Source organism: Lissotriton helveticus (genome assembly GCF_964261635.1).
Source record: "Lissotriton helveticus chromosome 1_1 unlocalized genomic scaffold, aLisHel1.1 SUPER_1_unloc_80, whole genome shotgun sequence".
Lineage (NCBI taxonomy): Eukaryota > Metazoa > Chordata > Amphibia > Caudata > Salamandridae > Lissotriton > Lissotriton helveticus.
In genome coordinates this window covers 148,435-164,757 of record NW_027611726.1, presented here as the reverse complement: position 1 = coordinate 164,757, position 16,323 = coordinate 148,435, and the positions used below count along the sequence as shown (strand labels likewise).

General features: G+C 45.2%; 1 protein-coding gene across 1 annotated transcript in view; it reads left to right on the top strand.

Moving 5' to 3' along the window:
- Nucleotides 1-714: 714 nt before the first annotated feature.
- The window catches only part of LOC144806534 (uncharacterized), a 157,641-nt gene continuing 142,032 nt past the window's right edge, over nt 715-16,323 (top strand). Inside the window, exons 1-3 of the mRNA XM_078672878.1 lie at nt 715-2,328; nt 14,511-14,728; nt 15,021-15,835. Of these exons, the coding sequence (XP_078529004.1) occupies nt 1,001-2,328; nt 14,511-14,728; nt 15,021-15,835 (2,361 nt within the window). The 5' untranslated portion in view covers nt 715-1,000. The remainder of the gene's footprint in view (nt 2,329-14,510; nt 14,729-15,020; nt 15,836-16,323) is intronic.

The window sequence follows — 16,323 nt, the reverse complement described above, 5'->3', positions numbered from 1 at the left end:
GTTAAAACATTCTCGAGCTCTTGAGAAGAAAACACATTCTATGTGCCAGGAATGGTGAGGATGTTGGTGCAGAAAAAATGGTGAATGTGAAAGTTGTCAAATCCCTATAGTAAAATGGCCATAAATGTTTATCAAGTGTCAGGAAACTGAGATTGAGGAGAACATTGGCCACAACTGATACCTACACAGTGCACTTGAGAAAACTCAGTGTTGTAAATTCTGTTTGATGGTTTATGAGAAATACTTTGGAGACGCAAACCCTCCCCAACAGATCAGCATCCGTAGACGTGTTGTGATGTGACAGAACCGTCAAAAAGACTAATATCCCTGGTTTACAAGCGGAAGCTTTTGTCTCTGTCTCCTGAAGATGAGAGGAGAGAAAAGGTTGTTTAAATGCACTTTCTCAGATGTCGTTACAGCAAAGATGCTGGATTACCATTTCCAATATAGGAAGATTTTCCCCCACCAACTCTGTCTCTTGGGTTGATCCGAGTGGTTTCAAAGTGTCCTGTAACTCCAAAGTCGATCATTAACCACTGAACAAAAAAGCATATTCTGGCACAGAAAGTATAAAAGGGCCCAGTGTTACGCTATTGATAATTCATAAACCACCCTGGCATGCCCTAATCATCGGTCATTACTGGTATGAACGAACATACCTAACAGGCAAACACTAAAGCCCAAAGACCTTAAAACTTCTAAATCAAATGTGATAAACTAGAATCACTAAATAAGACTAATTAAACTAGAGGGAATTCACCCGGGCATAACTTGGAGAAAATGAATCCATGAGGGCATCTTAATCAATACAAGGGGCTCCTCGGTGAAAGTTAATAAGACAAGTTAGATTGGTGCCTTTAAAGGTAGAAAAATGATCTCCAGGTAAAAACTATCATTAGTTAAATATATGTTAAGAAGAGCATCTGAAATGTACTTTAGAAGTTAATGCTGAGTTGTAACATAAACAACTATACAATCAGAAATCAAATTTAGTCTTAAGATGGCATGTATCCAGGAACAAACCCAACTTGGAGAAACAAACAACTCGAATAAGAGCAATGACTGTGAGAACAGCTTTAGTTATCAATCCCACCTCACCCAACATGAGAAAACTAGCACTGGACGAAAACCCCATCAGTGTCCTGAATGCCAGAAACTCTTCAATCACAAATCCAGCCTTACGGTACATGAAAGAACCCACACTGGGCATAAAGCTTATCAGTGCTCTGAATGCTTTAAAAGCTTCAGTAGCAAATCCAATCTCACTTCACATGAAAGAACCCACACTGGGCAAAAACCTTATCAGTGCCCTGAATGCCAAAAAAGCTTTAGTTTTAGTGGCAGTCTGATTCAACATCAGGGAACTCACACTGGCCAAAAACCTTATCAGTGCTCTGAGTGCCAGAAAAGCTTCAATCATAAATCCAGACTTACTGCACATGAAAGAACCCACACTGGACAAAAACCTTATCGGTGCTCTAAATGCTTTAAAAGCTTCAGTCATAAATCTACCCTTACTGTACATGAAAGGACCCATACTGGACAAAAACCTTATCAATGCTCTGAATGCTGTAAAAGCTTCAGTCATAAATCTACCCTTACTGCACATGAAAGAACCCACACTGGGCAGAAACCGTATCAGTGTTCTGAATGCCAAAAAGGTTTCTATCACAAATCCGGTTTAAATCAACATGAGAGAATCCATACTGGGCTCAAACCCTATCAGTGCTCTGAATGCCAGAAAAGCTTCAGTCGGAAAATAATTCTTACTCACCATGAGAGAACTCACACTGGGCAAAAACCTTATCAGTGCACTGAATGCTTGAAAAGCTTCAGTCATAAATCCAGCCTTACTGCACATGAAAGGACCCACACTGGACAAAAACCTTATCAGTGCTCTGAATGCTGTAAAAACTTCAATCAGAAATACAACCTTACTGTGCATGAAAGAAACCACACTGGGCAGAAACGGTATCAGTGTTCTGAATGCCAAAAAGGTTACTATCACAAATCCGGTTTAACTCAACATGAGAGAATCCATACTGGGCTCAAACCGTATCAGTGCTCTGAATGCCAAAAAAGCTTCAGTCAGAAATCCAACCTTACTGTGCATGAAAGAACCCACACTGGGCATAAACCATATCAGTGCCCTGAATGCCAGAAAAGCTTCAGACTGAAACAGACTCTCACTCACCATGAGAGAACTCACACTGGGCAAAAACCTTATCAGTGCTCTGAATGCTGGAAAAGCTTTGGTCAGAAATCCAACCTTACTGTGCATGAAAGAACACACACTGGGCTCAAACCGTATCAGTATTCTGAATTCCAGTAAAGCTTCATATTGAAAACAACTCTCACTAGACATGAGAGAACTCACACTGGGGTAAAACTTCTTAGCTCTCTGAATGCTGGAAAAGTTTCAGTCCGAAATCTGGTCTCACTCAATTTGGGAGAACTTACCTGGAAAAAACCTTGTCATTGTTCTAAATGCCAGGGAAGGGTCTGCTGGAGATTCAGTTTGATTCAACAAGAGAGAACCCACAACGTGAAAGAAAATGATCCGTGCTCTCAATGTGACAAAAACTTCAGTTGTAAATGTAACCTTTCCACATAAAAGAGACAATGTGGGAGAATAAAAGGTGCTCACTGTCAACCCTGAGGAGGAGCTTTCAGCATCACAAAACATTTAGATAAAGCAGCCACAAAGACACCGCTCTATTGATTGTCCAACAAACCGTCTACTGAGAAAAGTACACAGCGTGGAATGGAAATGCTTGAATTAACCTCATTCTTTTGTAACTATTTGTGGCCTCATTCCATTCAGCGTGTTTTGTTTGCTGAGTGTTTATAAGCAATGACTGACCCACAAAGTCCATTTGATCCTGAACTTTGAGGCCACGCCCCCAAGGATCTGGAATGCTTGAACCTCAAACTGTTTCCAGCCTTAACGAGCCTCACAGGGGGCTGCAGCAGGAGTCCCTTTGGCATAGGTCTCTATGAGACCAACATCTGTTCATGTCTGTACCACGTAGGGCTGATCATTGAGAAAAACTAAACGTGATGGATGGACTGGTAGTTAATCTCTGCAACATCCCACCACATCATTCTCTAGTCTTTGTGTAACTACAGATGAGGTCAGCCATATGCAAACGATTCTTGGCCCCTTCCTAAATAGTCCTAATGACTTCTGTTCCAAAAGGACACAGCCTTGTATTACAAAGATCCACATGAGTGGCCTCTTTCCATCTTCTTTTTGTTTCCAATGGAACCTGCTATCCCCTAAACCATGCCTCAGGCCTGCCAGGTTCCATGCTTTAGCTCTTATCATCAACTTTGAACCGTCTCCATAACTTGGAAGCTCCGAAGACTTCGCAGCTGTTGTAACTGCTTGAAGTTTCACACATTTTGATGGCCGTGGATTCAGGTTCAACTTGATGACCCAACTCTACTCTGTGGGCATTTTGCACTTCAAGCCACTTCTGTGCAGCTCGTCATCTTCTGAGACTGATTCAGCCAAAAACCTTGCATCAAATTCCAGTGTTAATCATCACCAGAGACTAAACTTATCTTTGTCCTCTCGAGCATAGCTACCAAAGTCAGCTACAATTTTGTAGATGACTTCCTGATTGATTTAGTAGAACTGCTTGTTTTTTATTTATTTACCTTTTTGTTTGGTTTTGACAGTTGTTTTTTGCTAATTAATAATCCTTAAATCACAGCCCACCTTTTGATTTTGCTTCTTAATAATTATTAAATATTCTTTTTGCTCTAAACTTGGTTTGAATCTTACAGTTCCTTGTCTATTTTTAATAAACTGTATTGAAATTTGTGACTTCCACTGTTTTGCTTTTCCTTCGAGTGCCCCTTAGGCCATACTGCTCAAGCCACGTTACCAAAAGCGTGCTAAGAACACTTCAGTAGAAGACACATTTACCTTTGCTGGCCAAAATTTGGGAAAAGCAAAGCAGGCTGACTCCAGAAAGCACACCAAGGTTACTGTCTTAGGTGGCTTCTGCATCACCTGTAGATTCAAAAATCAAGGATTTATTTATTTATTTATTTATTTGACGATTTGTAGAGCGCCTGGTGACCCGAAGGCATCCCCGCGCTGTAATGGTTGTGATATCCAGAGGAGAGGGAAGGTAGGGGAGGGGACGTTTATTTAGGGAATAGGAGTGCTTTCAATTTTTTTCTGAAGATCAGATAACTGGGTTCCAATCTGAGGATCCGGGGGAGGCCATTCCCCCGGACCCAAGATTATGAGGGAAGCTGTTGGAAGCTGTGCCCCGGGAATTTGAGACTGCCTCTCAAACAGTCTCAAACAGTTGAAAGAGCTCAAGAGGCACCCGTCAGAGATCCATGTCTCAGCAACTAAGACTGCCCGCTCCTGTCATACAACACTCACACTGAATCACACTCCCTGTGCAATGTTCAAACTTTTACATAAACAAGTTGTGTTGTGCTTTGTGAACAGGCTTTCACCCCCCTTTGTATGCAAATGAGTTTCTTTGATCAGACACCCCAGGCCTCCATCTCTTCTAGTGCAGATGATAATGTGAGAACTGTAAGGAGATCACAAACAAGGGCTGTATTGAGAAATAATCGTCTTCCAAGTCACACAGTAGTTTGTAGTTCTTTATTAGTATTTTAAATGTACATCCTCATCCCGTTCCAAGTTAGAATAAAGTTTGCGAAGCGCGACTCTCTTGTGGCCCGCTCCCCAGATTAAGTCCATAAGAACAGAAACAGAGTCCAATTTCCTGCCTGAAGAAGCGCAGAGGCAGGTAAACTAGAGGGGTAGTATAAATGTATTTACAGCATTTTCGCTTTTCCACTCTACCCATGGGTCGATAGTTGCAGGGAGCCCCAAAACAACAGGGAGCTGCAAACCTTGGATATCACCTAAGTTGCCCTGTACACGTTCATTTTCGTGTGGTAAGTTCATCGCTTAATACCTGAAGATGTTAGGGTGCCACCCCAGTGCTAATTGTGGCAGCACTTCCTGTTTTAAGTTGTTAGTTTGTGCATGGGATATAAGCTGGATTTGGTCAAATTTAGCCTTAGTCTAGAAGCCCTACCAAAATCGTCTAGAACATCCATCACCTGTGGTAGATACGAATGCACGTTCCTGAGGTACACAAATGCATCATCAGCATACAGTGATATGTCCTCTCAATTTGGCTCACTCGGTATACTGATTGTTGGGTCCTGTGACCGAAACAGGACAGCGAACAGATCCATGGCTAGGGCAAAAGTAATCGACAGTGGGCATCTTTGCTGCATGCTTCAAAATAAACTGATATCTCTGCCTGTCCGGATGTGGGACAGCGGGTTGGTGTAGAGGAGATTAATCCAGTGTAATATTTCTGGGACTAGTTTCATGCACATTAGCACTTTCGTTAAGTAAAACTACTCCAGGGTGTTGAAGGCCTTCTCTATATCTAGTGAGAGTGCTGTGTATGGAGGCAATTCATGAAGATTCTTTTCCATCAGCGGGAGAGGCGCCATAGGTTAAGATATACTTTCCTCCCAAGTACGAAACCATTCTGGTCTTGATGCCAATGTAGAGAGGCAGGGGAGCAACCTGTTTGAAAGGACCTTCCTGCAAATCTTGTGGTTGGTGTACAGTGGCCAGTAGGAGCGTAGCTCCAGTGGGTCCCTGTTGGGCTTAGGCAGTACCAATATCATAGCCTCCCATAGGGATCCCGGCAATGTGCCCTCCTGCCTGGCCTGTTGGTACATTTGGAGTAGCTTTGGCGAGAGGGTTGCTCTGTAGGTGAAGTAAAAGTCCACCGGTAACCTGTCCATCCCAGAAGTTTTGTTGCACGCGATCTAGTCAATCATGAAGCCAATTTCCTCAGTGGTCAGGGTTTCATCTGATGTATGTCCCTGAAGATGTTTAAGTTTGGGGATCGTCAGTCTTTTCAAATACTCATCTAATTGGGGTGCCTGCACTCTCAACACAGCCTGGTATACAGACGTCTGGTTCTACTGGAAAGCCTGTTTTATATCTGCTTGCACATTCAATATCTCTCCCACCGGTGATCTACTGCCGTTTCTTGGGGTCTTTGGGGTCAACGACCATAGGAGCCTTGCTACTATTTGATAGTGTAGTGTTCCTAGTCTGACCATCGCCTCTCTTTACTCCTTTCAGAGAGGGGTGATTAGGTTCTAGTTTCATGCAGCTACCACACATATATTTCCGCTGTTCATATTGTTTGTTCATAGGAGAGGTTCTTGGCTCACAAGGCATGTTTTACACCGTGCTACATCTTGATGCACAGGCCTTATGTGACACCCTTAAAGGTATCCCACTCTATCACTGTCGTAGAGGCAGTCCCTTTGTTCTCCTCAAAGATGGCGATATGTGTACTTACAGTATCACAGAAGACTCTGTCCTGTAGGGCCGGGGCTTACCGCCTCCTAATAGGTACTGGTGCATGTCTTCTGCTCCACTGAATCATTGTTTTGAGGTGGTTGTGGTCCGAAAGTTGGTGGCCTAAACATTCACGTCACAAGACCAAGGAAGCCACAGAGGAATTGCATAGGAGCAAGCCGATTCTGATGTGCAGCTAGTGTACTGTGAGAACTACAAGTACTTTTATGTATGAGGATGTGTTAGATCTGGGGGTCTCTAGTTGGCAATGGTATTCACCTTTGTCCAAATAGGGACCCTTACTTCTAAGTCAGAATAAGGGGATTACACTCCTTATTACACCCCTGTTCATCCCCTATGTAGCTTGGCACGAGAAGACAGGCTTATCTCAGAGGCAGTGTGTTAAGCATTTGTGAATATACACAGTAATGCAGTGAAAACACTACAGATTAACACAACACAGGTTTTAAACAAGACCACAAATGACAAAAATCCACAATACTACACTTAAGATGACTTAAAAGATGATGCAAGTTGCTTAGTTCAAGTTGTTGGTAAATGCAACAAAGTTCTCAACAAAGTACCTGGATGCGCTACGCAAAGTAAACAAAAGGCTCACAAAAGGGGAGTTGCGTCGGTTCCGTGTTCCGGGGGAACGGTTGCGTCCTGCCTCAATGCTTGCGCAGGGTAGGTTACTCGTCGTGAGCCTTACTGGAGCGAAGGTGATGCCTAGATTCACGGCTTGCGGGCCCGTTGCGGTGTGCAAGATGGCGCCTTGATGCAATTATCTGGTTGCGATGCGAGAAGATGGCGCCCTTGATGCGGCGATGGGATGACGATGCAATGACGCCCTGGCAGCCTTGTGACGACTCTGTACTTTGGAGCCGCGACAGGCCCTGTGACACTCTTCTCCGGTAATGCGATGGCGACTCTCTCGATGGTGTCACGTTTCTCCGGTGATGCGACAGCAGGCAGCTTTGATGAACACACGCTTCCAGAGAGATGCAACGAAGTTTAGCTTCTCCCACGTTGCGATAATTTCAGCTGCGGCGGCGACACGATTCTTCTCGATGCATGGCGCTTCCAGCTTCCAGTGACTGGAGTCAGAATTCCCAGCAAGGAAATTGAGGAGGGAGCTGGAGGTGAAGTCTTTTGTTCCTGAGACTTCAGCAGGAGGCAAGTACAGTTCAAGCCCTTGGAGAATATTCTGTAGATGAAAGTCCTTACAAAGTTCCTTCTCCTTTCCCTCGGCAATAAAGCAACCACTGCAGGCCAACCCAGGAAACAGCACACTGGCAGAGGGGCAGTCCAACTCCTGCAGCTTCCTTGGTTCTTCTCCTAGGCAGAAAGATTTCTTGTTTCAGTAGTGATCTAATTTCTTGGGATCAGGGTCCCAATATTTATAACCCCAAATCCTTTGTTCTCTGAAGGCAGAGAGGCCTCTGCCTAGTCCAAACCAGTTCCTGAGCACTTTGTTTAAATGACTCTCTTCTTCTTTTCACTGTGCAGGGCAGAGACATCAGATATCCCACAGGAGGTGGAGCCAGCACAGGGGAGGGAAGATACAGCTCTGGAGCACTCTGTTGACATGATTCCTCCTCTCCTTTCACAGTGCAGGGTCGAGACATCAGACAGGCCACAGGGCCAGCATTGTAGAAGGAAGGCCCAGCCCTATTCAGGTCCCAGGTGCAACTCCTCCCGCCCATCTAGATGTAGATCTCTCAATTCACCACCGGGCTACCCCAGCCGGTCTCCTGGAATTCCCCAGCCCTATCACTCACAAACCCAGACAAGGAATACACAACCCAGCAGAGGCAGGCTCAAATGGTTAGGCAAGCAAATACCTACTTTCTAAAAGTGGTATTTGCAAACACAGAATATTAAAATAAACTTTACTAAAATATGTATTTTATTATTCTGAGTTCAGGCATACTAAATTCAAATTTCTACTGTGTTCCCTGAGTCAGTTAGGATTATAAGAGTGTAATATTCTAGCTGCTCATTCTGGCCTATGAGAACAGGTAGCCTTTAATAGTGAAAAACGAAAATGGCTGTAATTCACTATTAGAACATGCTACACCCATCAGAGCATTCCTACCTTATACTTACAATGCACCCTGCCCTTGGGCCTACCATAGGGGTGTCTAATATGAAGCAAAGGAAAGGTTTAGAGACTGGCAAGTGGGTGCACTTGGCCAAGTCGACATGGCAGTGCTAGACTGCACAAAGGCTTTGCAATGGGAGGCCGTAGACACACATTACAAGCTGCTTCTGTGGGTGGCACAACCAGTGCTGCAAGCCCACCAGCAGCATTTGATTTACAAGCCATGGGCACACATGGTGCACTGTACTAGGGGCTGACAGATAAATCAAATAACCCAATCATGAAATCCAATCAGTACATCAATTTAACATAAGGAGCACTTGCACTGTGGCACTGATTAGCAATGCCACAGTGCCCAAAGCATATAACCAGCAAAAATATATCAACGCAGAGGAGGCAATCAGAAAAAATGGAAGGGAGACTCACGGCAATGATGCCAGGTCTAACACGTGTCCCCTCCAGCTGAAATGTGGGGAGACCTACCCTTCCCCTTGGGAGTTCTCTTCACTAAGGCGGAAAAATCTGGACTGACCATCAGCGTTGGCGTGTTCTGTACCAGGGCGGTGTTTCACCGTAAAGTCCATACCCTGTAGGGAAATGGACCACCTCAACAACTTTGGGTTCTCACCTCTCATCTGCATCAGCCATCTGAGGGGCCTGCGGTTGGTCTGAACCCGGACGTGAGTCCCAAACAAGTATGGTCTCAATTTCTTCAGTGTCCAGACCACAGCAAATGCCTCACGCTCAATTGCACTCCACCTCTGTTCCCGTGGGAGTAACCTCCTACTGATGAAGGCTACAGGTTGGTCTAGGCCTTCTTCATTAATCTGTGATAGAACAGCCCCCACACCATGCTCTGAAGCGTCTGTCTGAACAATGAAATATTTTGAGAAGTTGGGCGCATGAAGCACGGGGGCTGTACCCAAGGCAGTCTTCAGGGGTTCAAAAGCCTTCTGACAGGTGTCAGTCCAGTTCACTTTCTTGGGCTGTTTCCTGGAAGTCAGCTCAGTCAAGGGTGCAACAATGTTGCCATACCCCTTGACAAACCTCTTGTAGTACCCTGTGAGTCCTAAAAAGGCTCTCACCTGTGTCTGAGTCTTTGGGGGTCCCCATGCCAGGATGATATCAATCTAGGGTTGTAGGGGCGCCACCTGGCCGCTTTCTACCTGGTTACCCAAGTACACAACAGAACCCTGCCTGATCTGGCACTTACTCACCTTGATAGTGAGGCCTGCCTTGCGCAGTGCCATCCACACTTCCCAGAGGTGCTGTAAGTGTTCTTCCCAACTGGCGCTGAACACTGCAATGTCATCCAGGTAGCCGGCACTGAAATCCTCCAGCCCAGCCAACACCTGGTTGACCAACCTCTGAAAGGTAGCAGGGGCATTCTTCATCCTAAAGGGCATAACCCGGAATTGGTAGTGCCCATCTGGTGTGGAGATTGCTGACCTCTACTTAGCCCCACCAGTCAAGGCGATCTGCCAGTACCCAGACGTCAAATCAAACGTGTTGAGGTACCGTGCAGCCCCTAACCGATCAATGAGCTCCTCAGCTCTGGGGATGGGGTGTGCATCAGTCCTGGTTACTGAATTGAGCCCTCTGTAGTCCACACAGAACCAGAGTTCGGGTGTGGCGCCTGGCGAGGCAGCCTTTGGGACCAAGACCACTGGGCTGGCCCAAGGACTGTTGGAGGACTCAATGACACCTAAAGCAAACATCTTGGAGATTTCCTCCTTAATGTAAGCCCTAACCTTGTCAGTCACTCTGTAAGCCTTGTGCTTGACAGGAGGACTGTTGCCAGTGTCCACATCATGGACGCACCACTCTGTGACACAAGGAACCAAGGAAAATAGATCAGAGAATTGCCCCAACAGCTGGCGACAATCTTGCTGCTGATCAGGGTTCAGTGTGGTAGAGAAGCTGACACCATGCACTGACCCATCTTGCTCTGTTGCAGACAGGAGGTCAGGAAGAGGCTCAGTCTCCTCCTCCATTTCACCATCTGTCGCTAGGAGCATGCCCACTTTGGACCTTTCTAAGTGGGGCTTGAGGCGGTTAACATGCAGAACCCGCAAGCGGTTCCTGGGAGACCAAAAGTTCACCAGATAGGTGACATCACTCTTGCATTCCACCACCTCATATGGACCGGTCCACCTGTCCTGGAGCGCACAAGGCTCCACAGTGGCCATGACATAAACTTTCTGTCCAGGCTGAAGCTCAATCAGAGTGGCATTCTGATCGTACCACCGCTTCATTTCCTCCTAGTTGGCTTCCAGATTCGCCTGAGCAAGATCTCTGAAACGCTGAGTCTGGTTCCTGAAGGCCAGCATGTAGCTATACTATTTTGAAAAACGGGGACCCCTACAAAACAATAATGTATCTTGCTAGCTGTAGGGCACAATATCTGAAATGGTAAACAATATGCTTGATACAAGATCCAAAACAATTACAAACAGTGACCTGGCTTTGTTCACTGTTTGTAATTGTTTAGGATCTTGAATCTAGCATATTGTTTACCGTTTCAGCATGTAGCTGTATACATCCTGGGGAGGTTTCCTGGGAGATTGCTCCCAGCCTTCCTTGACCAAACTCAAAGGTCCTCTTACCGGGTGACCATACAAAGGCTCAAAAGGACTGAACCCTAGAGACTTCTGTGGCACCTCTCGGTAGGCAAACAGAAGGCATGGCAAGAGGACGTCCTACTTACACCTCATTGGTTCCTCAAGACCCATGATCATGTCTTTAAGGGTCCGGTTGAATCTTTCAACCAGCCCATTACCTTGTGGGTGGTAAGGAATGGTGAACTTGTAGCGAACACCACACTCCTTCCACCAAGACTTCATATAATTAGAAATTAAGTTTGTACCTCGGTCAGACACAACCTCTCTGGGGAACCCCACACGGGAGAAGATCCCCATCAGTGCACGTCCCACCACGGGTGCCGTCACTGTCCTGAGCGGAATGGCTTCTGGGTACCAGGTAGCATGGTCCACCAAGTCCAGGATAAACCTGTTGCCCATGGCTGCCTCGGGGTCCAGTGGCCCCACAATGTCACTCCCTACCCGTTCAAAGGGGGTACTGACTATAGGGAAGGGTTGGAGAGGGGCCTTGTGCCTCCTCCTACTCTTCCTACTTGCCTGACAAGTTTGACAGGTCCTATGATGAGTATCTGAACTCTTCCGCATCTGGGGCCAATAAAAGTGGGAGACAAGCCTTTCAAAGGTCTTATTCTGCCCCAGAATAAGACCAGGCTCCAGGGTCTCTTGAACACCCTTAACTGCCATAGACTGAGTGGTCACACATGCCCACTCAGGCAGACCAACATCTCTAAATGCGACTTCCTCTCCACCTTAGCCCAAGGGGAGCTTCTAAATCGTTGCCTAACAGACAGCCAACAGGCATGGATGGCCTCACAGCTACTTGAAGAGTACCAGAGACCCCCGCACACTCAAAGGGAACTTGAGCCACCTTGCAATGGCTCTCTGTTTTGTCAGCGGCAACAACTGGAAGAATGCATTGGGGACTACCTGCTCTTCAGAGACCAAGTGACACTTGACAGATGTCACACTTGCTCCTGTGTCTCTGAGAGCCTCCACATTATGGCCAATCATGGTTACCCACTGCCTGTATTTTTTAGTGTTAGCAGGCAGCTGAGTTTGAGGGACCACCTCAAAGTCTCCTAATGAGACAAGGGACATTTCTGCGGGACCCCACCCACCTTGGGCACCCATCTCCTCCCCACCCAGGGCTACACTGGCCATCTGACGGGGTGGTGCACGGGGTGGCACATACTGTCCTTTCTGAGGACACTCGGGATCATACCAACGGTGTCCCACCTGCTTACACTGAAAGCAGGTAACAAGCCCCCTATGAACATGTTTACCCTTTGGGGGTCCTGACTTCTTTTCAGGGGGAAGCTGGGAACCCTTACCCTGGTTCTCTTGGGAATTACTATGGGGACCTTTTTGTAACTCCCTCTGTTTACCCTTTGCCCCACCACTCCTCTGCTGGGGACCCTGCCCCCCTTTGGCAGAGTCTCCCACAAGACCCTTGTGGACCCTGGTACTGACCCAGCGGTCCGCCTCTTCAGCAAGTTTTCTAGGGTTATTCAACTTGCTATCAATAAGGTGCTGGCGTAGCTCTGGAAAATAATTAGCAGACAAGTGTTCCTCAGCAATCAAGTCATAGAGCTCTTGAACATTTTCAACATTGCTACCCCTCACCCAACCATCCATAGCTCTGCAAAAGAAAGACACATAGTCTACCCAAGTGGTTCCCTCCAGTTTCTTACAATTCCTGAACCTCTGTCTATAGAGCTCTGGAGTTAATCCATACCTTGTCATCAGTGCTTCCTTCATGTGGGCATAAGACATCCTGTGAGTACTGGGCAAGTCTAACAAAGTATCCCTACCTTCAGTTAAAAAGCGGCCCTCAACCCCGCTCCCCAATCCTTCTCAGGGACCCGGTGGGCCAACATTGCTATCTCATAGGCTGCAAGCCACTGCCCAATATCTTCATTCTTGTGAAAATCTTTGATGACATCCTTGGGAATATGTACTCCACCTTCTGAAGGCACATATGGTGCGCTGCCACCAGAGGAACTGAGTTCTAAGCCCTTGGCATTGATTTCTAACTCCCTCAACATTCTCTCATGCTCCATTCTCATTCTCTCTCTTTCCAAAGGCAACCTGTTATTCTCTGTTTCCCTCTGACTCCATCTTAAGCTTAGCCAACTCCAGCTTTAGTGCCCTATTTCTCTCCCTGTCTTCCAGCTCTCTGGGAGACAGTTCTTTGCAAGAGATGCTGCTGCCAGGTAGGGACGGCACCCCTCCCCTGGCTGGAAACTCTGGCCCATCAATTTGCCCATCTGCATCCCCAACTGGCTGCTCTACAAGATATGGGGCAATTCTTGCTTCTACCCAGGCCCTCAGCGCCTTCTGGTAATCTTCCTTTTTAGAAATGCCTGGTGTAGCAACTTTCAATTTCCTGCAGAGATACTTGAGCTGTTTCACAGTGTAGGTTGCCAACCTTTCTTCCTCAAATTCAAGATCCATAGATGCAAAAGATGCTGGTTTAATCATGGTACAGTATCAAAAAGTGTGGTCGCGGCAGCAAACAAAACTTTTCATGCAAATATAGTAGCACAAAACACAACTCAAATTTATGTGGTCTAAGTCCACTTCTGTGACTTTATATCGTTCAAGGATATCTGATGCAATTCAATTCAAAGTATTTACAGATAGGAGCCATACAATTGCACATTGAAACAAATGTGCAATATTTTACAGTGCTCTGGGTGAGGTAGGAAAAAGGAATGCTACTATAATTGCATGAAAAGTTTTGTTTGCTGCCGCGACCACACATTTTGATACTGTACTCATTGACCCAGGCCAGGTAGTATATATGGGTTACCCCCTTTATATAGAACACGGTTTACTCATGGTAGTAAAAATGGGAAGTTTTCATGAAAAACTAAGGGGTAGATGTATCAAGATTTTCGTTAGCGATTTCTTAATAGCGAGTCGTTGCGAATCGCTATTAAGAAATCGTTAAATGCGATGTATGTATGTTTCTGCGACTTTTTAGCGATTCCTTATAAGTCGCAATTTTTTTTAAGAATTTTATGCGACTTCTTAATTTGCGAATTTCGCAAATTAAGAAATCGCAAAAAAGCGTGAATCTGCTGCTGCCAACAACGAAATAGCTGAGTCATACTCAGGAAATGAGCTTGATTAGTTTCACCTGCCTGCCTGAGCCACACCCAGTGGCAGTTGGAAACCTGTTTGGCTGGAGAGAGGAGCTGCTTGACTTCAGGATGGAGCCTGCAAATTCAGAAGGAGGCCCCTCAGCAGAAAAAAGAAAAAGGAAGCAAAAGTTTTCAGAGAGGGAGGTGGAGACACTGGTGGAGGAAATGGCCTGCAACCATGAACTTTTGTTTGGGAAGCAAGCCAAATATGTTCCTGAAGTCAGGAAGAGGAAGTTATGGCTGGAAATCCAGGAAAAAGTCAATGCAGTTGGTGTCATCCCAAGATCAATTGATGAAATTAAAAAGCGTTGGTACGACATGAGGCTGAGGGCAAAGGAAAAACTTGCTGAGAGACTAAAGGATGCCAATAAAACTGGTGGAGGATCTGGAAATGTAGACCAACCAACCCCACATGAGGAACTCATTGAATCTACAATTCAGCATGAAAGTGTTTCCGGAGTCTCTGCCATTGACAGTTCTGATCACACAGTTGCTGAACATGGTAAGCAGGATGCTTGACTTTTTCATTGCATAATTTAAAAGCATGAGTGTATGAGTATGAGTGTGTGAGCATTATTCCATGTGTTTAATAAATTACAGCACTTACATGTGTACATTGGTCCCCTTTTTTGTTTAACATTACTGTTTAATTAAGATATGCTGTACATTTTTGCTGCACTAACATACATGCATCTGAATAAGTACACAACACTTTCTCTTTAGTTAGCATAATTTAATAGGCATGTAGCACACAGAAAGGCAAGCATCTCATGTGACTCTTTCTTTATTCCCAGATCATGTTGTAGATTCACATGATGGTGATGGGGGGCAATCCTCACAGGAACATATTACAGCCCCAGAAGAAGTCAATGTCAGTGATGAGCAGGAATCATTGTCTTTTTTGAGAAGAAAAAGAAAAGCAGTTGCACAACTGCAACCTTTTGAGGAATCAGATGATGAACCTGAGGGATCAACAAATAACATAACTGTGTCAGAACAGGAAGTTATACATCTTGACACAGTTAGTGATTCTGCTTCAAGAAGATCATATTTTAATAATAACACCAGGAGAAGCAGGGGAGAAGTCACAGAGACAGCAAATGTTTTTGCTGGTTTGGAGAACAACATGCTTTCTGTGCAAGAGAAACAACATAAAGCATTAAGGTCAATTAATGCCCAACTAAATAAATTAAACAAGAGTAACAATAAGGTGGGTGATGGTATGAGGCGGATGGCTGACTCCATGGACAGACTTTGTGTAGCTTTTGAAAGATCAGAGTCAAACAGAGTAAGGGATTCTCGCAGTCATAATATCAGACTACAGAAGTATTATGGATCTATAAATAGACTATGCACTGTGACTTCACAGAGTAATAGGAGAAGCATTGCCATGCAACGCATGGTTGGTGAATGCAGTAGAAATGTGGCCAAAGGGCTGGATAAAGTATCCCATTCTTTTGAATTATTAAAGACTTGTCAGAAAGGGGCAAGTGCGTTCTTTGAGGCCATTGAGTCTGAGGACACTTCCAGTAGAACCAGCAGTAACCCTACACCCACTTTGGACACCCCTGACATGAGGAGTGGAAGCCTTGGTAGCCAACATACATCTGTGAGGAGAAGTGGGCCAGGCCAAAGCAGGAGTAGCAGAAGGGGAAAAAATTAAAAAGAAAATTCAACATATATATTAATAAAAGAGAATGACACTGTGAGCAAACATTGTCACATGTATGTCCTGTGGATTAACAGGTTCCAGGTTTTTTTTACCCTTCTAATTTTGAAAAATAAAAGGTTTACACAATGAAAACAAAGTTGTTGTGTTTTTACTTCTTACCTAAAAATAATTGTTTGTAATTTCTGCACGCCTTTGTCGCCCAGCCACTGCTCCTAAACCGGTAGCACATCTTCTTGGTGGAGGGACATCATCATTGTCTGAAGATTCAGGGTCACTCACTTCACATTCTGTTCCTTTCCTAATAGCCATGTTATGTAGCATAGCACAACTTGTAATTATTTTGCAACACAATGAAGGTTTATATTGCAAGGATCCTCCACTTTTATGGATTCTTCTGAATCTGCTTTTCAAAATTCCAAAAGTTC